At 50.7% G+C, this 25,356-nt stretch overlaps 1 protein-coding gene across 1 annotated transcript in view; it reads left to right on the top strand.

Moving 5' to 3' along the window:
- Positions 1 to 25,031, top strand: part of LOC144499255 (uncharacterized) — a 141,721-nt gene extending 116,690 nt beyond the window's left edge. The window contains exon 7 of the mRNA XM_078221370.1: positions 24,943 to 25,031. Within this exon, the coding sequence (XP_078077496.1) occupies positions 24,943 to 25,031 (89 nt within the window). The remainder of the gene's footprint in view (positions 1 to 24,942) is intronic.
- The last annotated feature ends 325 nt before the right edge of the window (positions 25,032 to 25,356 follow it).

Genomic DNA, 25,356 nt, shown 5'->3' on the forward strand with positions numbered 1-25,356 from the left:
TGACAGTGACAGTTTCGGTGACTTTGACAGTGACTTTGGCAGTGACAGGGACATTGACAGTGACAGTGACACAGACAGTGACAGTGACCGCAACTGTGTCAGCAACAGTGACAGCGACATTGACAGTGTCAGCCGCAGTGACACAGTTTCAGTGACAGTGTCAGTGACAGCAACTGTGACAGCGACACTGACAGTGACAGCGACAGTGACAGTGACAGCGACAGTGACAGTGACAACAACAATGACAGTGACAGTGACGACAGTGACAGCCACAGCGACAGTGACAGCGACAGTTTCAGCAACAGCGATACCGACAGTGACAGCGACAGTTTCAGCGACAGCGACAGTGCCAGCGACAGCGACAGTGACAGCGACAGTTTCAGCGACAGCGACAGTGCCAGCGACAGCACCAGTGACAGCGACAGTTTCAGCGACAGTGACAGTGACAACAATAGCGACAGTGACAACAATGACAGCAACAGCGACAGTGACAATGACAGTGACAGCGATAGTGACAGTGACAGTGACAGTTTCAGCGACAGTGACAGCAAGAGTGACATTTTCAGCAACAGCGACAGTGACAGTGATGACAGTGACAGTCACAGCGACAGTGACAGTTTCAGTAACAGCGACAGTGACAGCGACGGTGACAGTGACACTGACAGCGACAGTGATGGCGACGGTGACGGCAACAGCGACGGCGACGGTGACAGTGGTAGTGACAGTGACAGTGACGACAGCGACAGTTTCAGCGACAGTGACAGTGACAGCGACAGTGACTGTCTCAGCGACAGCAACAGTGACAGTAATGACTGTGACAGCGACAGTGACAACAGCAACAGTGAGTGACAGTCTCAGCGACAGCAACAGTGACAGTGATGACTGTGACAGCGACAGTGACAGTGACAACAGTGACAGTGACAGCAACAGCGACAGTTTCAGCAACAGCGACAGCGACAGCGAAAGCGACAGTTTCAGCGACAGCGACAGTTTCAGTGAAGCGACAGTTCCAGCGACAGTGACAGTGACAGCAGCAGTGGCAGAGACAGTGACAGCAACAGCGACAGTGACAGTAACTTTGACGGCAACTGTGACAGCAACAGTGACGGGGGCAGTGCCCGTGACACTGACATCGACAATGACAGCGACACTGACAGTGACAGCAACAGAATGAGTTTCAGTGACAGTGCCAGTGACAGCGACAGTGACAGTTTCAGCAACAGTGACAGTGCCAGTGACAGCGACAGTGACAGTGACAGCGACAGTTTCAGCGACAGTGACAACAATGACAGCGACAGCGACAGTGACAATGACAGTGACAGCGATAGTGCCAGTGACAGCGACAGTGACAGTGACAGTTTCAGCGACAGTGACAGCAAGAGTGACATTTTCAGCAACAGCGACAGTGATGAATGTGACAGTCACAGCGACAGTGACAGTGACAGTCACAGCGACAGTGACAGTTTCAGTAACAGCGACAGTGACGGTGACAGTGACAGCGACAGTGATGGCGACGGTGACAGTGGTAGTCACAGTGACAGTGAAGACAGCGACAGTTTCAGTGACAGTGACAGCGACAGTGACAGTCTCAGCGACAGTGACAGTGACAGTGATGACTGTGACAGCGACAGTGACAGTGACTACAGCGACAGTGACAGTCTCAGTGACAGCAACAGCAACAGCGATAGTTTCAGCAACAGCAACAGTGACAGCGAAACTGACAGTTTCAGCGACAGCGAGAGTTTCAGTGAAGCGACAGTTACAGCGACAGCAACAGTGACAGTGACAGTTTCAGCAACAGTGACAGCGGCAGTGACAGTGACAACAGCGACAGTTTCTGTGACAGTGACAGTAACAGTGACAGTGATAGTGACAGCGACATTGAAAGCAACAGCAACATTGACAGTGACAGTGACATTGACAGGTGACAGCAACAGTGACAGAGACAGTGACAGCAACAGCGACAGTGACAATGACAGCGATAGTGACAGTGACAGTGACAGCAACAGCGACAGTGACAGCAATGGTGACAGCAACAGTGACAGTGACAGCAACAGTGACAGCAACAGTGACAGCGACAGTGACCGTGACACTGACATCGACAATGACAGCGACACTGACAGTGACAGCGACAGAGAGAGTTTCAGTGACAGCGCCAGTGACAACGAAAGTGACTGTGACAGCGGAGGTGATAGCGATAGTGACAGTGACGACAACAACGACAGTGACAGTGACAACAACTATGACAGTGACAGCGACAGCGACAGCAACAGTGACAACAACAATGACAGTGACAGTGACAATGACAATGACAATGACAGCGATAGTGACAGTGACAGCAACAGTGACAGCAATGGTGATAGCGACAGTGACAGTGACACTGACATCGACAATGACAGCGACACTGACAGTGACAGCGACAGTGACAGTGATGACAACAATGACAGTGACAGCGACAGCGACAGTGACCATGACACTGACATCGGCAATGACAGCGACACTGACAGTGACAGCGACAGAGAGAATTTCAGTGACAGCGCCAGTGACAGCGACATTGACAGTGACAGCGACAGTTTCAGCAACAGCAACAGTGACAGTGACAACAACAACGACAGTGACAGTGACAGTGACAGCGACAGCGACAGTGACAACAACAATGACAGTGACAGTGACAATGACAGTGACAGCGATAGTGACAGTGACAGCAACAGCGACAGTGACAGCAATGGTGACAGCGACAGTGACAGCAACAGCTACAGTGACAGCGACAACAGCAACGACAGTGACAGTGGCAGTGACAACAACAATGACAGCGACAGTAACAGTGACATTGACAGTGACAGTGACAGCAACAGCGAGTGGCAGTGACAGCAATGGTGACATTTACAGTGACCGTGACAGCAACAGTGAACACGACAGTGACCGCGACAGTGACCGTGACACTGACATCGACAATGACAGTGACACTGACAGTGACAGCGACAGAGAGATTTTCAGTGACAGTGACAGCGAAAGTGATAGCGACAGTGACAACGATCGTGACAGCGACAGTGACAACACCAATGACAGTGACAGCGACAGTGACATCGACAATGACAGTGACAGAGATAGTGACAGTGACAGCGACAGTGACAGTGACAACAACAACGACAGCGACGATGACAGCGACATTGACAGTGACAACAACGGCAGTGACAGCGACAGCGATGGTGACTGCGACAGTGACAGCAACAGTTCAGTGAGATTGACAGGGGCAGTGACAGCGACAGTGACAGTGTCCGTTTCAGTGACAGTGTCCAGTCACCCTGTGACAGTGAAAGTGACAGTGACTGTGATAGTGACAGTTTCAGTGACTTTAACAGCGACAATGACAGTGACACTGAGAGTGACAATGACAGTGACAGTTTCAGTGACTTTGACAGTGACTTTGACAGTGACAGCGACATTGACAGTGACACAGACAGTGACAGTGACCGCAACTGTGTCAGCAACAGTGACAGCGACATTGACAGTGTCAGCCGCAGTGACACACAGTTTCAGTGACAGTTTCAGTGACAGCAACTGTGACAGCGACACTGACAGTGACAGAGACAGTGACAGTGACAGTCACAGCAACAGTGACTGTGACTATGACGGTGACAGCGACAGCAACAGTGACAGCAACAGTGACCATGGCACTGACAGCAACAATGACTGTGACACTGACAGTGACAGCGACTGCGACAGTTTCAGTGACAGTAACAGTGAAAGTGATAGTGACAGTGACAGCGACAGTGAAAGCAACAGCAACATTGACCGTGTCAGCGACAGTGACATCGACAGGTGACAGCAAGAGTGACAGAGACCGAGACAGTGACAGCAACAGCGACAGTGACAGTGACAGTCTCAGCGACAGTGACAGTGACAGCAACAGCGACAGTGACAGTGACAGCAACAGTGACAGCCACAGTGACCGTGACACTGACATTGGCAATGACAGCGACACTGACAGTGACAGCGACAGAGAGAATTTCAGTGACAGTGCCAGTGAAAGCGACAGTGACAATGACAGTGACAGTGATAGTGATAGTGACAGTGACAGTGACAGTGACAGCAACAGCGACAGTGACAGTAACAGCGACTGTGACGGTGACAGTAACAGTGACGGCCACGATAACGGCGACAGCGACGGTGACAGTGACAACAGTGACAACAACAATGACAGTGACAACCACAGCAACAGTGACAGTGACAGCGACCATGACAGTGACAACAACAACGACAGTGACAGCAACAGCGACAGTGACAGTGACAGCGACTGTGACGGTGACAGTAACAGTGACGGCCACGATAACGGCAACAGCGACGGTGACAGTGGTAGTGACAGTGACAACAGCGACAGTGACAGTCTCAGCGACAGCAACAGTGACAGTGATGACTGTGACAGCGACAGTTTCAGCAACAGCGACAGTGACAGTGACAGTGACAGTTTCAGCGACAACGACAGTTTCAGTGAAGCGACAGTTCCAGCAACAGCAACAGTGACAGTTTCAGAAACAGTGACAGTGACAGAGACAGCGGCAGTGACAGTGACGACAGCGACAGTTTCAGTGACAGTAACAGTGAAAGTGATAGTGACAGTGACAGTGAAAGCAACAGCGACATTGACATTGACAGTGACAGTGACAACAACAATGGCAGTGACTGTGACAGGGACGGCAGCAGTGACAGCGACACTTTCAGCAACAGCGACAGTGACACTGACAGCAACAGTGACTGTGACAGTGACAGCAACAGTGACAGTGACTGTGACACTGACATCGACAATGACAGCGACACTGACAGTGACTGCGACAGAGAGAGTTTCAGTGACAGTGCCAGCGACAGCGACAGTGACAGCGACAGTTTCAGCGACAGCGACAGTGCCAGTGACAGCGACAGCGACAGTGACAGCGACAGTTTCAGCGACAGTGACAACAATAGCGACAGTGACAACAATGACAGCGACAGCGACAGTGACAATGACAGTGACAGCGATAGTGACAGTGACAGTTTCAGCGACAGTGACAGCAAGAGTGACATTTTCAGCAACAGCGACAGTGATGACAGTGACAGTCACAGCGACAGTGACAGTTTCAGTAACAGCGACAGTGACGGTGACAGTGACAGCGACAGTGATGGCGACGGTGACAGTGGTAGTCACAGTGACAGTGAAGACAGCGACAGCTTCAGTGACAGTGACAGTGACAGCGACAGTGACTGTCTCAGCGACAGCAACAGTGACAGTGATGACTGTGACAGCAACAGTGACAACAGCGACAGTGACAGTGACAGTCTCAGCGACAGCAACAGTGACAGTGATGACTGTGACAGCGACAGTGACAGTGACAACAGTGACAGTGACAGTCTCAGCGACAGCAACAGTGACAGCGACAGATTCAGTGACAGTGACAGTCACAGTGACAGTGATAGCGACAGTGACAGCGACAGTCACAGTGACAGTGATAGTGATAGTGACAGTGACAGCGACATTGATAGCAACAGCGACATTGACAGTGACATCGACAGGTGACAGCAGCAGTGGCAGAGACAGTGACAGCAACAGTGACAGTGACAGCAACAGCGTCAGTGACAGTAACTTGAACAGCAACTGTGACAGCAACAGTGATGGGGCAGTGCCCGTGACACTGACATCGACAATGACAGCGACACTGACAGTGACAGCGACAGAATGAGTTTCAGTGGCAGTGCCAGTGACAGTGACAGCGACAGTTTCAGCAACAGCGACAGCGGCAGTGACAGTGACAAGAACGACAGTGACAGCGACAGTGACAGTGACAATGACAGTGACAGCGATATTGACAGTGACAGCAACAGCGACAGTGACAGCAATGGCGACAGTGACAGTGACAGCAACAGTGACAGCGACACCGACAGAGAGGGTTTCAGTGGCAGTGCCAGTGACAGTGACAGTGACAGCGAAAGTGACAGTGACAGCAACAGCGACAGTGACAGTGACAGCAATGGTGACAGCGACAGTGATAGCAACAGTGACAGCGACAGTGACCGTGACACTGACATCAACAATGACAGCAACAGTGACAGCGACAGAGAGAGTTTCAGTGACAGCGACAGTTTCAGCGACAGTGGAAGTGACAACAACAACTGTGACAACGAGAGTGACAACAACAATGACAGTGACAACCACAGCAACACTGACAGTGACAGTGACAACGACATTGACATCGACAGGTGACAGCGACAGTGACAGAGACAGTGAGAGCAACAGCGACAATGACAGTGACAGCAACAGCGACAGTGACAATGACAGTGACAGTGATAGTGACAGTGACTGTGACAGCAACAGTGACAGGGGCAGGGCCCATGACACTGACTTCGACAATGACAGCAACACTGACAGTGACAGCGACAGAATGAGTTTCAGTGACAGTGCCAGTGACAGCGACAGTGACAGTGACAGCGACAGTTTCAGCAACAGCAACAGTGACAGTGACAACAACAACGACAGTGACAGCGACAGTGACAACAACAATGACAGTGACAATGACAGTGACAGCGATAGTGACAGTGACAGCGACAGCGACAGTGACAGCAATGGTGACAGCGACAGTGACAGCAATGGTGACAGCAACAGTGACAGTGACAGCAACAGTGACCGTGACACTGACATCAACAATGACAGCGACACTGACAGTGACAGTGACAGAGAGAGTTTCTGTGACAGTGCCAGTGACAGTGACAGTGACAGCAACAGCGACAGTGACAGTGACAGCAATGGTGACAGCGACAGTGACATTGACAGCAACAGTGAAAGCAACAGTGACCGTGACACTGACATCAACAATGACAGCAACAGTGACAGCGACAGAGAGAGTTTCAGTGACAGCGACAGTTTCAGCGACAGCGACAGTGGCAGTGACAACAACAACTGTGACAGTGACAGTGACAACAACAATGACAGTGACAACCACAGCAACGGTGACAGTGACAGCGACCATGACAGTGACAACAACAACGACAGTGACAGCAACTGCGACAGTGACAGTGACAGCGACGGTGACAGTGACAGCAACAACGACAGTGACAGCAACTGCGACAGTGACAGTGACAGCGACGGTGACAGTGACAGCAACAGTTACAGTGACAACAGCGACAGCGACAGTCTCAGCGACAGCAACAGTGACAGTGACAACAGCGACAGTGACAGTCTCAGCGACAGCAACAGTGACAGTGACAGCAACAGCGACAGCAACAGCGACAGTGACAGCGAAAGTGACAGTTTCAGGGACAACGACAGTTTCAGTGAAGCGAAAGTTACAGCGACAGTGACAGTTTCAGCAACAGTGACAGTGACAGTAACAGTGACAGTGACAAAAGCGACAGCGACAGTTTCAGCAACAGTGACAGCGACAGTGACAGTCTCAGCGACAGTGACAGTGATGACTGTGACAGCGACAGTGACAGTCTCAGTGACAGCAACAGCAACAGCGATAGTTTCAGCAACAGCGACAGCGAAACTGACAGTTTCAGCGACAGCGACAGTTTCAGTGAAGCGACAGTTACAGCGACAGCAACAGTGACAGTGACAGTTTCAGCAACAGTGACAGTGACAGCGGCAGTGACAGTGACAACAGCGACAGTTTCTGTGACAGTGACAGTAACAGTGACAGTGATAGTGACAACGACATTGAAAGCAACAGCAACATTGACAGTGACAGTGACATTGACAGGTGACAGCAACAGTGACAGAGACAGTGACAGCAACAGCGACAGCAACAGCGACAGTGACAATGACAGCGATAGTGACAGTGACAGTGACAGCAACAGCGACAGTGACAGCAATGGTGACAGCGACAGAGACAGCAACAGTGACAGCAACAGTGACAGCGACAGTGACCGTGACACTGACATCGACAATGACAGCGACAGTGACAGCGACAGAGAGAGTTTCAGTGACAGTGCCAGTGACAACGAAAGTGACTGTGACAGCGGAGGTGATAGCGACAGTGACAGTGACGACAACAACGACAGCGACAGCGACAGCGACAGTGACAGTGACGACAACAACGACAGTGACAGCGACAGTGACCGTGACACTGACATCGGCAATGACAGCGACACTGACAGTGACAGCGACAGAGAGAATTTCAGTGACAGCGCCAGTGACAGCGACAGTGACAGTGACAGTGACAGTTTCAGCGACAGCGGCAGTGACAGTGACAACAGCAATGACAGCAACAGCGACAGTGACATCAACAATGACAGCGACACTGACAGTGACAGCGACAGAGAGAGTTTCAGTGACAGTGCCAGTGACAACGACAGTGACAGTGACAGCGACAGTGACAGCAACAGCGACAGTGACAGTGACAGCAATGGTGACAGCGACAGTGACAGCAACAGTGACAGCGACAGTGACCGTGACACTGACATCAACAATGACAGCAACAGTGACAGCGACAGAGAGAGTTTCAGTGACAGCGACAGTTTCAGCGACAGCGACAGTGGCAGTGACAACAACAACTGTGACAGCGACAGTGACAGTGACAGCGACAGTGACAACAACAATGACAGTGACAACCACAGCAACAGTGACAGTAACAGTGACAGTGACAGCGACATTGACATCGACAGGTGACAGCGACAGTGACAGAGACAGTGAGAGCAACAGCGACAATGACAGTGACAGCAACAGCGACAGTGACAATGACAGTGACAGTGATAGTGACAGTGACTGTGACAGCAACAGTGACAGGGGCAGTGCCCGTGACACTGACATCGACAATGACAGCGACACTGACAGTGACAGCGACAGAATGAGTTTCAGTGACAGTGCCAGTAACAGCGACATTGACAGTGACAGCGACAGTTTCAGCAACAGCAACAGTGACAGTGACAACAACAACAGTGACAACAACAATGACAGTGACAGTGACAATGACAGTGACAGCGTTAGTGACAGTGACAGCAACAGCGACAGTGACAGCAATGGTGACAGCGACAGTGACAGCAACAGCTACAGTGACTGCGACAACAGCAACGACAGTGACAGTGGCAGTGACAACAACAATGACAGCGACAGTAACTGTGACATTGACAGTGACAGCAACAGCGAGTGGCAGTGACAGCAATGGTGACATTTACAGTGACCGTGACAGCAACAGTGAACGCGACAGTGACCGCGACAGTGACCGTGACACTGACATCGACAATGACAGTGACACTGACAGTGACAGCAACAGAGAGAGTTTCAGTGACAGTGACAGCGAAAGTGATAGCGACAGTGACAACGATCGTGACAGCGACAGTGACAACACCAATGACAGTGACAGCGACAGACTCAGCGATAGTGACAGTGACAGCGACAGTTTCAGTGACAGTCACAGCAACAGCGACAGTGACGACAGTGACAGTCACAGCGACAGTGACAGCGACAGTTTCAGCAACAGCGACAGTGACAGCGAAAGTGACAATTTCAGCGACAGCGACAGTTCCAGCAACAGCGACAGTCACAGCGACAGTTTCAGCGACAGTTTCAGCAACAGTGACTGTAACAATGACAGTGACAGCGGCAGCGACAGTGACAGAGACTGAGACAGTGACAGCAACGGCGACAATGACAGTGACAGCAACAGCGACAGTAACAATGACAGTGACAGTGATAGTGATAGTGACAGTGACAGCAACAGCGACAGTGACAGTGACAGCAACAGTGACAGCGACAATGACAGCAACAGTGACAGCCACAGTGACCATGACACTGACATTGGCAATGACAGCGACAGTGACAGCGACAGAGAGAGTTTCAGTGACAGTGCCAGTGACAGAGACAGCAACAGCGACAGTTACAGTGACAGTGACAACAACAACGATAGTGACAGCGACAGTGACAGTTACAACAACATTGACAGTGACAGTGACAATGACAGTGACAACGATAGTGACAGTGATAGTGACAGCAACAGCGACAGTGACAGCGACAGTTCCAGCGACAGTGACAGCGACAGTTCCAGCGACAGTGACAGCGACAGTTTCAGCGAACGTTTCAGCAACAGTGACAGCGACAGTTTCAGCGAACGTTTCAGCAACAGTGACAGTAATAATGACAGTGACAGCGGCAGTGACAGTGACGACAGCGACAGTTTCAGTGACAGTGAGAGTAGCAGTGACAGGGATAGTGACAGTGACAGCGACAGTGAAAGCAACAGCGACAGTGACAGTGACAATGACATCGACCGGTAACAGCAACAGTGACAGAGACAGTAACAGAGACAGTGACAGCAACAGCGACAATGACAGTGACACCAACAGCGACGGCGACAATCACATTGATAGTGACAGTGACAGTGACAGCAACAGCGACAGTGACAGCAACAGTGACAGCAACAGTGACCGTGACAGACATCGGCATTGAGAGCGACACTGACAGTGACAGCGACAGTTTCAGCGAACGTTTCAGCAACAGTGACAGTAACAATGACAGTGACAGCGGCAGTGACAGTGATGACAGCGACAGTTTCAGTGACAGTGACAGTAGCAGTGACAGGGATAGTGACAGTGACAGCGACAGTGAAAGCAACAGTGACAGTGACAATGACATCGACCGGTAACAGCAACAGTGACAGAGACAGTGACAGCAACAGCGACAATGACAGTGACACCAACAGCGACGGCGACAATCACATTAATAGTGACAGTGACAGTGACAGCAACAGCGACAGTGACAGCAACAGTGACAGCAACAGTGACCGTGACACTGACATCGGCATTGAGAGCGACACTGACAGTGACAGCGACAGAGTGAGCTTCAGTAACAGTGCCATTGACAGCGACAGCGACACATTCAGCGACAGTGACAGCGACAGCGACAGTGACAGTGACAGTTTCAGATACAGCGATAGTGACAGTGACAGCGACAGTGACAGTGACATCAACAATGACAGTGACAGTGATGACAGTGACAGTCACAGTGACAGTGACAGCGACAGTTTCAGCAACAGCGATAGCGACAGTGACAGCGACAGCAACAGTGACAACAACAATGACAGTGACAACAACAACGACAGTGACAGCAACAGTGACAGCGACAATGACAGTGACTGTGACAGCAACAGTGACAGTGACAGCGACAATGACAGTGACTGTGACAACGACAGCGGCAGTGACAGCGACAGCTTCAGTGACAGCAACAGGGACAGAGACAGTGAGAGCGACAGTGACAGTTTCAGCAACAGTGACAGTGATGACAGTGACAGTCACAGCGACAGTGACAGCGAAAGTGACAGTTTCAGCGACAGCGACAGTTTCAGTGAAGCGACAGTTCCAGCAACAGCGACAGCGACAGTTTCAGCGACAGTTTCAGCAACAGTGACAGTGACAATGACAGCGGCAGTGACAGTGACGACAGCGACAGTTTCAGTGACAGTAACAGTGACAGTGATAGTGACAGCGACAGTGAAACCAACAGCGACATTGACAGTGTCAGCGACAGTGACATCGACAGGTGACAGCGACAGTGACAGAGACTGAGACAGTGACGGCAACAGCGACAATGAGAATGACAGTGACAGTGACAGTGACAGTGACAGCAACAGCGACAGTGACAGTGACAGCAACAGTGACAGCAACAGTGACAGCAACAGTGACCGTGACACTGACATTGGCAATGACAGCGACAGTGACAGCGACAGAGAGAGTTTCAGTGACAGTGCCAGTGACAGCGACAGTTACAGTGACAGTGACAACAACAATGACAGTGACAGCGACAGTGACAGTTACAACAACATTGACAGTGACAGTGACAGTGACAATGACAGTGACAGCGATAGTGACAGTGACAGCAACAGTGGCAGCGACAGTTTCAGCGACAGTGACAGTGACAGCGACAGTGACATTTTCAGCAACAACGACAGTGACAGTGATGGCAGTGACAGTCACAGCGACAGTGACAGTTTCAGCAACAGCGATGGTGACAGTGACAGCGACGGTGACAGTAACAGTGACGGCGACGGTGACGGCGACAGCGACGGCGATGGTGACAGAGGTAGTGATAGTGACAGGGACGAAGGCGACAGTTTCAGCGACAGTGACAGAGACAGTGAGTCTCAGCGACAGCAACAGTGACAGTGATGACTGTGACAGCGACAGTGCCAGTGACAACAGCGACAGTGACAGTCTCTGCGACAGCAACAGTGACAGTGATGACTGAAACTGCGACAGTGACAACAGTGACAGTGACAGTCTCAGCGACAGCAACAGTGACAGCAACAGCGACAGTTTCAGCAACAGCGACAGTGACAACGAAAGTGACAGTTCCAGCGACAGTGACAGCGACAGTGACAGTTTCAGAAACAGTGACAGTGACAGTGACAGCGGCAGTGACAGTGACGGCAGCGACAGTTTCAGTGACAGTGACAGTAACAGTGACAGTGATAGTGACAGTGACAGCAACAGTGGAAGCAACAGCGACATTGACAGTGACAGCGACAATGACAACAACAATGGCAGTGACAGTGACAGCGGCAGTGACAGCGACAGTTTCAGTGACAGTCACAGCAACAGCGACTGTGACGACAGTGACAGCGAAAGTGACAGTTTCAGCGACAGCGTCAGTTTCAGTGAAGCGACAGTTCCAGTGACAACGACAGTTTCAGCAACAGTGACAGTAACAATGACAGTGACAGCAGCAGTGACAGTGATGACAGCGACAGTTTCAGTAACAGTGACAGTGATAGTGACAGAGACAGCGACAGTGAAAGCAACAGCGACATTGACAGTGACAGCGACAGTGACAGAGACAGTGACAGCAACACAGACAGTGACAGCAACAGTGACAGTGACAGTGACAATGACAGTGACAGTGATGGTGACAGTGACAGCAACAGCGACAGTGACAGTGACAGCCACAGTGACCGTGACACTGACATTGACAATGACAGCAACACTGAGAGTGACAGCGACAGAGAGAGTATCAGTGACAGTGCCAGTGACAGCGACAGTTTCAGTGACAGTCACAGCAACAGCGACAGTGACGACAGTGACAGTCACAGCGACAGTGACAGCGACAGTTTCAGCAACAGCGACAGGGACAGCCAAAGTGACAGTTTCAGTGACAGCGACAGTTTCAGTGAAGCGACCGTTACAGCGACAGTTTCAGCAACAGTGACAGTAACAATGACAGTGACAGTAGCAGTGACAGTGACGACAGCGACAGTTTCAGTGACAGTGACAGTGACAGCGACAGCGACAGTGAAAGTAACAGCAACAGTGACAGTGACAGCAACAGCGGCAGTGACAGTGACAGCCACAGTGACCGTGACACTGACATTGACAATGACAGCAACACTGAGAGTGACAGCGACAGAGAGAGTATCAGTGACAGTGCCAGTGACAGCGACAGTTTCAGTGACAGTCACAGCAACAGCGACAGTGACAGTCTCAGCGACAGTTTCAGCAACATTGACAGTAACAATGACAGTGACAACAGCGACAGTTTCAGTGACAGTGACAGTGAAAGTGAAAGTGAAAGTGAAAGCAACAGCGACAGTGACCGTGACAGCAACAGCGGCAGTGACAATGACAGCGATAGTGACAGTGACAGCAACAGCAACAGCGACAGTGCCAGTGACAGCAACGGCGACAGTGACAGCAACAGTGACAGCGACAGTGACAGTGACACTGACATTGACAATGACAGCGACACTGACAGTGACAGCGACAGAGAGAGTTTCAGTGACAGTGCCAGTGACAGCGACAGTGACAGCGGACGTGATAGCGACAGTGACAGCGACAGTTTCAGCGACAGTGACAGTGACAACAACAACGACAGTGACAGCGACAGCGACAGTGACAGCGACAGTGACCGTGACACTGACATCGACAATGACAGCGACACTGACAGTGACAGTGACAGAGTGAGTTTCAGTGACAGTGATGGCGACCGTGACAGTGACAGCGACAGTGACAGCGACAGTTTCCTCGACAGTGACAGTGACAGCAACAACGACAGTGACAGCGACAACAACAATGACAGCGACAGCGACAGTTTCAGTGACAGTGACAGTGACAGCGACAGTGACATTTTCAGCAACAGCGACAGGGACAGTGATGACAGTGACAGTGACAGTGACAGTGACGACAGCAACAGTGACAGTGATGACCGTGACAGCGGCAGTGACAGCGACAGTTTCAGTGACAGTGACAGAGACAGTGACAGTCTCAGCGACAGTGACAGCGACAGTTTCAGCAACAGCGACAGTGACAGCGAAAGTGACAGTTTCAGCCGCAGCGATATTTTCAACAACGACAGTGACAGCGTCAGGGACAGCGACAGCGACAAGGACAGTGGCAGCAACTGTGACAGTGGCAATGACATCGACAGTGACAGTGACAGCATCAGGGACAGTGGCAGCGACAGCAACTGTGACAGTGACTGTGACAGTGATTGCGTCAGCAACAGTGACAGTGACAGTCGTAGCAGCTGCGACAGCGACAATGACAGCGACAGCAACTGTGACAGCGACCGTGGCAGCGACAGTGACAGTGACAGCAACTGTGAAAGCAACAGTGACAGCAACAGTGACAGTGACAGTCGTACCAGCAGCGACCGTGACAGCGAAATTGACAGTGACAGCTACAGCAACTGTGACAGCAACAGTGAAAGTGACAGCGACAGCAGCTGTGACAGTGACAGTGACAGCAACTGTGAAAGAATCAGTGACATTGACAGTCGTACCAGCAGCGACAGTGACAGTGACAGTCGTACCAGCAGCGACAGTGACAGTGACAGTCGTACCAGCAGTGACAATCACATCGACAACGACAGTGACAGCGTCAAGGACAGCAACAGCGACAATGACAGTGGCAGCAACTGTGACAGTGGCAATGACATCGACAGTGACAGTGACAGCATCAGGGACAGTGGCAGCGACAGCAACTGTGACAGTGACAGTCGTAGCAGCAGCGACAGCGACAATGACAGCGACAGCAACTGTGACAGCGACAGTGGCAGCGACAGTGACAGTGAAAGCAACAGTGACAGCAACAGTGACAGTCATACCAGCAGCGACAGTGACAGCAACAGTGACAGTGACAGTCGTACCAGCAGCGACAGTGACGGCGACAGCGACAGTAGCAGCAACTGTGACAGTGGCAATGACATCGACAGCGACAGCATCAGGGACAGTGACAGCGACACTGACAGTGACAGCAACTGTGACAGAGACAGTCGTAGCAGCTGCGACAGCGACAGCGACACTGACAGTGACAGCAACTGTGACAGAGACAGTCGTAGCAGCTGCGACAGCGACAGCGACAATGACAGTGACAGCAACTGTGACAGAGACAGTCGTAGCAGCTGCGACAGTGACAGCGACAGTGATAGCGACAATGACAGCAACTGTGACCGTCGTAGCAGCAGCAATATTGACAGCAACTATGACAGTGACAGCAACAGCGGCTGCGACAGCGACAGTGACAGTGACAGCGACAGTGACAGCGACAGTGACAGCGACAGTGACAGTGACAGCAACAGTTACAGTGACAGCGACAGTTACAGCGACAGCAACAGCAACAGTTACAGTGACAGCGACAGTTACAGTGACAGCGACAGCGGCAGCGACAGTGACAGCAACAGTTACAGTGACAGCGACAGTTACAGCGACAGCAACAGCAACAGTTACAGTGACAGCGACAGTGACAGCAACAGTTACAGTGACAGCGACAGCGGCAGCGACAGTGACAGCAACAGTTACAGTGACAGCAACAGTTACAGTGACAGCGACAGCGGCAGCGACAGTGACAGCAACAGTTACAGTGACAGCGACAGTTACAGCGACAGCAACAGCAACAGTTACAGTGACAGCGACAGTTACAGCGACAGCAACAGCAACAGTTACAGTGACAGCGACAGTAACAGCGACAGGCACAGCGACTGTGACAGTGACAGCGATCGCGACAGCAACTGTGACAGCAATTGCGACAGTGACAGTGACAGTGACAGCATTAAGGACAGCGACAGCGGCAGAAACAGAGTCAGTGACAGCGACAGCGACAGTGACGATGACAGTGTCAGGGACAGCGACAGTGAGTGACAGTGACAGCGACAGCGACAGCAATGGCGACAGTGACAGCAACAACGGCAGTGACAGTGACGGCAACTGTCACAGCGACAGTGACAGCGACAGCAAATGTGACAGCGACAGTGATTGCGACTGCAACCGTGACAGTGACAGTCGTGGCAGCAGCGAGAGTGACAGCAACTGTGACAGCGACAGTGACAGTGACAGTGAAAGTGACAGTGACAATGACAGCGACAATGACAGCAACAGTGAAAGTGACAGTGACAATGACAGCGACAGTGAAAGTGACAGTGACAATGACAGTGACAGGAACTGTGACAGTGACAGTGACAGCGACAGTGACAGCAACAGTGATAGTGACAGTGACAATGACAGCGACAGCAACTGTAACAGTGACAGTGACAGCGACAGTGATAGTGACAGTGACAGCGACAGCAACTGTGTCAGCGACAGTGACACCATCAAGGGCAGCGACAGCAACAACAACAGTGACAGTGACGGCAGCTGTCACAGCGACAGTGACAGTGACAGCAACGGTGACAGCGACAGTGATCGCGACAGCAATATGTGACAGTGGCAGCAGCAGCGACAGTGACAGCGACAGTGACAGTGACAGCGACAGCGACAGTGACAGTGACAGCGACAGTGACAGCGACAGTTACAGCGACAGTTACAGCGACAGTGACAGCGACAGCAACAGTGACAGCGACAGTGACAGCGACAGTCGTAGCAGCGACAGTGACAGCAACAGCGATGGAAACTGTGACAGCGACAGTCGTAGAAGCAGCGACAGTGACAGCGACAGTGACAGCGACAGTGACAGTGACGTTGAAAGTGACAGTGACAGTGACGGTGAAAGTGACAGTGACAATGACAGCGACAGCAACTGTGGCAGCGACAGTGACAGCAACAGTGACAATGACAGCAACAGCAACTGCGACAGGGACAGCGACATCAACTGGGAAAGCAACAGTGACAGCGACAGTGACAGTGACAGTCGTACCAGCAGCGACAGTGACAGCGACAGTGACAGTCGTACCAGCAGCGACAGTGACAGCGACAGTGACAGTCGTACCAGCAGCGACAATCACATCGACAACGACAGTGACAGCTTCAGGGACAGCGACAGCGACAATGACAGTGACAGCAGCTGTGACAGTGATAGCATCAGCAACAGTGACAGTCATAGCAGCAGCGACAGCGACAGTGACAATGACAGCGACAGCAACTGTGACAGCGACAGTGACAGCGACAGTGAAAGTGACCGTCGTACCAGCAGCGACAATCACATCGACAACGACTGTGACAGCATCAGGGACAGCGACAGCGACACTGACAGTGACAGCAACTGTGACAGCGACAGCGACAGCAACTGTGGCAATGACAGTGAAAGCGACAGTGACAGCGACAGTGACAGTGACAGCGACAGTGACAGCGACAGTGACAGCGACAGTGACAGCAACTGTGGCAGTGACAGTGAAAGCGACAGTGACAGCGACAGTGACAGCAACTGTGACAGCGACAGCGACAGTGACAGTGACAATGACAGCAACTGTGACCGTCGTAGCAGCAGCAATATTGACAGCAACTATGACAGTGACAGCGACAGCGACAGCGACAGGGACAGTGACAGTGACAGTGACAGCGACAGCGACAGGGACAGGGACAGCGACAGGGACAGGGACAGGGACGGTGACAGCGACAGCGACAAGGACAGTGACAGTGACAGCAACTGTCACAGTGACAGCGAAAGTCACAGTAACAATGACAGCGACAGCAACTGTGACAGCGACAGTGACAGTGAGTGACAGTGACAGCATCAGTGACAGCGACAGCGACAGCAACAGCGACAGTGACAGCAACAAGGACAGCGACTGTGACAGCGACAGTGACAGCTACAGTGACGATGACAGTGTCAGGGACAGCAACAGTGACAACGACAGTGAGTGACAGTGACAGCATCAGGGACAGCGACAGTGACAGCGACAGCAACAGTGACAGTGGCAATGACATTGACAGTGACAGTGACAGCATCAGGGACAGTGACAGTGACCGTGACACTGACATCGACAATGACAGCGACACTGACAGTGACAATGACAGCGACAGCAACTGTGACAGCGGCAATGACATCGACAATGACAGTGATAGCATCAGGGACAGTGACAGCGACAGCGACAGTGACAGCGACAGCAACTGTGACAGCGACAGCGACAGTGAAAGCGACAGTGACATTGACAATGACAGCGACAGTGACAGTGACAGCGACAGTGACAGCGACAGTGACAGCGACAGTGACAGCGACAGTGACAGTGACAGCGACAGTGACAGCGACAGTGACAGCGACAGTGACAGCGACAGTGGCAGTGACAAGGACAGTGATAGTGACAGCGACAGTGACAGCGACAGTGACATTGACAATGAAAGCGACAGTGACAGCATCAAGGACAGCGACAGAGACAGCGGCAGCAACAGAGTCAGTGACAGTGACAGTGAGTGACAGTGACAGCATCAGTGACAGCATCAGGGACAGCAACAGTGACAGCAACTGTGATAGCGACAGTGATAGCGACAGCAACAGTGAAAGTGACAGCGACAGCAACTGTGACAGCAACAGTGACAGCGACAGTGACAGTGACAGCGACAGTGACAGTGACAGCGACAGTGACAGCGACAGTGACAGTGACAGCGACAGTGACAGCGACAATGACAGCGACAGCAACTGTGACAGCGACAGTGACAGTGACAGCGACAGTGACAGCGACAATGACAGCGACAGCAACTGTGACAGCGACAGTGACAGTGACAGCGACAGTGACAGCGACAATGACAGCGACAGCAACTGTGACAGCGACAGTGACAGCAACAGTGACAGCAACTGTGACAGCAACAGTGACAGTGACAGTTGTAGCAGCAGCGACAGTGACAGCGACAGCGACAGCGACAGTGACAGCGACAGCGACAGTGACAGCGACAGTGACAGCGACAGTGACAGCGACAGTGACAGCGACAGCGACAGCGACAGTGACAGCGACAGTGACAGCATCAAGGACAGCAACAGCGGCAGCAACAGAGTCAGTGACAGCGACAGTGACGATGACAGTGTCAGGGACAGCGACAGTGACAGTGAGTGACAGTGACAGCATCAGTGACAGCATCAGGGACAGCGACAGTGACAGCAATGGCAACAGTGACAGCAACAAGGACAGTGACAGCAACTGTCACAGCGACAGTGACAGCAACAGTGACAGCAACTGTGACAGCAACAGTGACAGCAACAGTGACAACAACAGTGACAGCAACAGTGACAGTGACAGTCGTAGCAGCAGCGACAGTGACAGCGACAGCAACTGTGACAGCGACAGTGACAGCGACAGCAACTGTGACAGCGACAGTGACAATGGCAGCGACAGTGACAGCATCAAGGCCACGACAGCAACAGTGACAGTGGCAGCAACAGAGTCAGTGACAGTGACAGTCGTAGCAGCAACGAATGGAGATTTGGCACTCGGCCATATCTCCATTTTCTGTCCCTGGACTGGAATCTCCGAGCTGCGGGCGAGTCAGAGTGTTTTTCCTGATATGCTGGATAACAGCAATTCTCCATTGACAGCGAGTTGTTATGTTTTTACTTTGTCATTGATCTTTCTGTGATGTCTATTCATGCTTTTGAAATTTGCTAATATTCTTTGCACTTTGGCATTGTTGAATATTGTTTATAATACTGATTAATAGTTTTTATTCTCTGGCATCAGTTATGTTCATGATGTCTGTAATCCCTGTTTGTGACAGTGACAGTAATTCTTTTTGCATGGTGAAATTGTGTGTTAGTGTTTGTGACACTGTGGAGCTGCAATCTGTAATGTCTAAATAGTCACACTGAATCACTGTAGCAAGTTTGTGGACTAAGGTGCTGCCAGACTAATGGGTCTATCTGCATATTGAGAATCACGCTGGCGCAGTGGTTATCACTGCTGCCTCACAGCGCCAGGGACTCGGGTTCAATTCCCGGCTTGGGTCACTGTCGGTGTGGAGTTTGTACGTTTTCCCCGTGTCTTGCATGGGTTTCCTCCGGATGCTCCAGTTTCCTCCCACAGTCTGAAAGACGTGCTGGCCAGGTGCATTGGCCATACACACACACCCCTCTCCTTGCAGCGGAGTGCACACTATTTCCCCCACATCCCCCATACTCAATCCAGCAGCCCCGAGTATCCTTCAACATTCAACAGTCCACTTGAGCATTCATCAAATCTAAAAATGAGACAGTAGAGAACCCTCTGTCTTGGGTCTCCAGATAACTCCTCCCTGCCTTATTGTTCAGGAGTGTTAAATGTTTTTGGTGAGTTATGTGCTTTGTGTTTTGTCTCTATTTAGCTAATAAGAGTAATTCCAGCTTGGGACTGGAAATCTTAGTTTGGGGACGTATCTCCAGATATTACACACAGTTCCGATCTCCCCAACCCTCCACCTTGCCAACCCTGAAATCCCAACCCACCCCCCCAACCTCCTGGCAGTTCCGACCCCGCCCCCACCCAGCAGTCCCAACCCCCACCTCCCCCACCTGCCCCTGATTGGCCGCCCGGAGACTTCAGTCCCGGGTCCGCAAACGAAATGCTAATATTAATTTCAGGAGTGAAATCAGCTCTGCGGCGATTTCCGGCATGGATTGAAGATTGGCTAGATAACAGGAAACAGACGGTGGAATTTTCCGTGCCCCCCCCCCCCCCCACCCCCTGCTCCCCCTCAGCCCCGTCGCATGTTTTGTGCCTTTGGCTAGCGGTTGGATCATCTGACCCCATTGTTGTCAACAGGGTTTCCCATTCTATGCATTCCCTCTGTCGGGAAACCTGTGGCAGGGGTTTGCCATCGGTGGGACTGGAAGATCCCGCTGGCGAGATCAGCTGGAAGATTCTGGCCAGAGAGTTGGCGTAACTTTTTCTGGTTGGCAGGGTGTGGGGAGTGGAGTGCCACAGGGATCAGTGCTGGAGCCTCAACTTTATACATTTTATATCAATGATTTGGATGAAGACGTTGTTGTTAAATTTGCTGATGACACAGAGATAGGTAGGAAAATAAATTGTGAAGAGGACGTAAGGAGGTTACAAAGGGACTCAGCGAGGTTAAGTGAGTGGGCAAAAATGTGGCAAATGGAATATAACGTGGACAAATGTGAAATTAATTGCCCATTTTGGCAGGAAGGATAAAAAAAGAAACTTATCTAAATGGTGAGAGATTGCAGAGATTGAGGTCCAGAGGGATCTGAATGTCCTATGCATGAATCACAGAAAGCTGATATACAGGTACAGCATGTAATTCGCAAAGCTAATAGAATGTTCCTGTTTGTGAGGGGAATTGATTCCCAAAGGAGGGGGGTCATGTTGTGTTGAGGGTCCCCCCTCCTTCCAGCTGGATCTGTGTCCATTCCCTCTGTCCTGTGGCTGAGCAGAAGGTAACTGCTGCTGCCATAGGTGATGCTGAAGATTCTCCTTGTGCCCCTCAGCAGAAATGCGAGGTGCACCTTCACAGGCCATTCCCATGCTGTGGTACAGGCTGACAGCAGAGAAGGACCATTGGAGGTGAGTGAAATGTTAAACTGTTGAAGTACCTTCCAAGTTAGAAATCACCTGCCAACCAGTGACAGCACTTCCTGAGACAATTAGCGCTTTGAATAACAGCCTCTCAATGGCCATGACTGCAGCTCTTCAGCTGCACTTCCCAGTTTGTCAGTTTCACTGAGGAAACTCTTTCTGAATGCACTCATCTCAAGGACACTGCTGAGTTGCTGACAGGTTGGAAAGCAGTTGCGCTGGCTGGGAAATCCAGATTTGAGGGTTAAAATAGTTCTTCATTGTCTTTTTAGCCATCTTAATTACTTTCCCAACAGGTACAAAGGGATTCCCTGCTTGTCTTCAATCCTGCCTTGCTGAAATTTGCAAGTGGGTTAGATGATGTCAGCATTTTGCTCTGACTTCCATCTTTAGCTTTACCTGCCCGCAAGCACCCAAAACCTTTGTCTAAGAAAATTCTCCCTGTAGTGATTTTACTGTCACACTGAGTAATTTGTAATGTTAGACTGAGTAACTGTGTTTGTGTTGTTACAGAGTAAAATTCTTTCTCGACTGTGATGTTGAGTGATATACTGCGAAACTCTGGAAAAATTCTAACCTAATCCACTTAGAATAGAATAGAATAGGACTAGAATAGAATCCCTACAGTACAGAAGAAGGCCATTTGGCCCATTGAATTTGTACCGACCACAATCCCATGCAGGCCCTATTCCCGTAACCCTAATTTACCCTAACTAGTCCCCCTGACACTAGGGTCAATTTAGCATGGACTGTGGGAGGAAACCAGAGCACCCAGAGGAAACCCACACAGACACGGGGAGAAAGTGCAAACTCCACACAGACAGTGACCCAAGCCAGGAATTGAACCCAGGTCCCTGGCACTGTGAGGCAGCTGTGCTAACCACTGTGCCACCATGTCGCCCACTTGTTGGGAATACTGCATGGGTATCTATTTTATGCTCTCTGTGCAATTTTACTTCACATTGACTACAATGGCAGAAAGGCAGAGATGGACAAAGGAGAAAGTTTAATTAACTGGAATCATATGGGACCTTTTTATCCCTAAAGCAAGCAAGCTTCAATCAGAGGATGATTGTGATGAACAGTATTTTGCAAATCCTGCAAATTAGATATAAAAATAGTTAACTATAATCAGCAAATTAGTGTAATATTGAAGGAATGTATGTGTTAAAATGGTTAAATAAGTGGATGGCTTGTAACAGAGAAATTCTACTTGACACATTGAGAAAAATACCACTTAAACCAGGCTGCACATATGTGAGATTTTTGGTTTTATTGAGGCTTGATACCAAACTGTTGTCTTCATATTTACACATAACATCTGAGTTAAAAAAAGTATCATTATAAAATTAATGTTATAAATCACAGCATGAGTCCTAGCTCATTTGTTTCATAGTTGCATTTGAGTATTTCTGAGCAGCCCATTCGAACTGGATCGAAATGAAGAAAGCAAACTGAAAAATGCCTAACAATTCGCCGTCACTGTACCCCACTTCAAGACAGAGCAGCAGTGAGAGAGGGAGGAAGATGATAAAGGAACATGTGAGGAAAATTGCAAAGGAAACAGGAGAGAGTGAGAGGAGAGAGTAAGAGAGGAGTGGAAAGAAGCAGGAAAAGAGAAACAAGAGGGAGAAGGGGCAGAGAGCAGGGGAAAGACCCAGAAAGAGAGAAAGAAAGAAGGGAATGATATAGAGGGGAAAGAAATAATGGGCAAAAAAGGGAACAGATGAAAGGAGAAGGAAGGTGACAGAGGAGAAGAGGTAGAACGAATGTGAAGGAGAAAGGTGATGAGTAGAAAGACATAGGGTACGATTCTCCTACCCCATCGTGGTACTTTTATAACGCAGCAGCTGGGAGAATCGCACGGGGGGGGGGTGGATTCGCGAGATTCCCGCGAGTGTCCGTGCTCCGTTAGCATCTCCCAGTGCCGGCAGGGAGATGTGGCTAACATTTAAATATTTTAAATATCATTTAAATGCTATTAGTGAGCTCGGGACTGAATTCTCCGGGCCCGCTAGCCTCTCCCAACCCGCCAGAGTGTTTCACTCCAGCGGGGATTACGCTAGCTCCCCACTTTCGGGGAACCAGTGACTGACCCCACTGGAGTGAAGGGGGGTGATCGGGGCCGCCCAGGGGATCGGGCAGCAGGGGATTGGTGTCCCCTGGGCATGGGCACCTTGATGTGGAGATGCCGGCGTTGAACTGGGGTAAACACAGTAAGAAGTCTCACAGCACCAGGTTAAAGTCCAACAGGTTTATTTGGTAGCAAAAGCCACTAGCTTTCGGAGCGCTGCTCCTTCATCAGGTAAGCGACTTACCTGATGAAGGAGCAGCACTCCGAAAGCTAGTGGTTTTTGCTACCAAATAAACCTGTTGGACTTTAACCTGGTGTTATGGACACCTTGGCAGTGCCCAAGGCGCAAAGTGCCCATGCCCGGGGAGCACCTTGGCACTGCTCACCAGGTATGGGCAGTGCCAAGGGGGCAGGGCGCACGGTGGCAGGGCCTAGGGGCAGGGTCTCTTGGGGCGGGGCCTAGGGATGATCGGTGGGGGTCCTGCTGCCACTCTGCCATTGGGATCAATGGGGGCAAGAGGGAGCGAACAGGGTGGGTTGGGGGGTGGGGGGGGGGGGGGGGGTCTCCAGGACAGGACGGATGTCGGGGCTGGCCCGGGAATGGTTCGGGGGGGCTGCTATCTGGCCGTGGGGATCAGCACTGCGGAGGTCCCGGGCTGGTCAGCAATCCAGATGGCCAGCAAACGGGAGGCCGACAGTTCAGTTACGCACTGGTTTCAGCCTCCCGGGCAGGAATAGGCCTTGCCCCCTGATTTATAATGATATTTATGCTGGTGGCTTCTGCATTGTACAGAGTGTGGGAGATTCTAGTCTGAACTCCCACTGATAAAAACCAGCGTGATTTACTCCAGTTTTCTCGCGAATTCAACACTTTGAATTTTTGGGGGAGAATTCTGCCCGATAAGTAGGAAGATAATAATGGAGAAAAAAAAGGGGGAGATAAAGAAGTTGAGAGAGGAAGATGATCTATTAACCCATTCTACATTATTACAACAATGTTTTTAACTGAATCAATGCTTCTGAGAAGGAAAATTTATAAAAATTATAAGAAACCCCAGGTTGTAAATATCAGTAGAAAATCTACTATATATATATATATAATCTATATCTTTACATATACATAAAAGAATTCTTCATTCATTTTGTTGATTGACATGTTGGTTTTCCTTTGAGTCGACTGCAAACAGATCTTCTTACACAGTATCTGTACCCCCGGCAGGATTCCAGAAAACTATTCGGTATAGTGCTTTGTGCAATCGTCATGGCATCGCTTCTAAGTTTGAGATGTGATGGACTTCACTGAGTTTCCCTAAAGTCTTACAATATCATCAGTTCCCTGACAGTCGATCCTTCGAACAATATTAATATTTGACACAGTGGCTTCATCTTCATATGTCATGTCCCCTTTCCCATCCCTTACAATGACAGTAAGCGTGAATTGGCACCACAAAGGGTCCGCTTAAGTCTGCCCTATATTTGGCTCTGTGGACCACTAGCATGTTTGAATATTTTTCATTATGTGATGTTTTCGTAACCATTTGTTGCGAGGGCTGGGGGCAATGGGTTGCAGGCCCACACCCTCATACCAATGGTTACACCATAATTGGAAAACGTC

Source organism: Mustelus asterias, chromosome 9, assembly GCF_964213995.1.
Source record: "Mustelus asterias chromosome 9, sMusAst1.hap1.1, whole genome shotgun sequence".
NCBI lineage: Eukaryota > Metazoa > Chordata > Chondrichthyes > Carcharhiniformes > Triakidae > Mustelus > Mustelus asterias.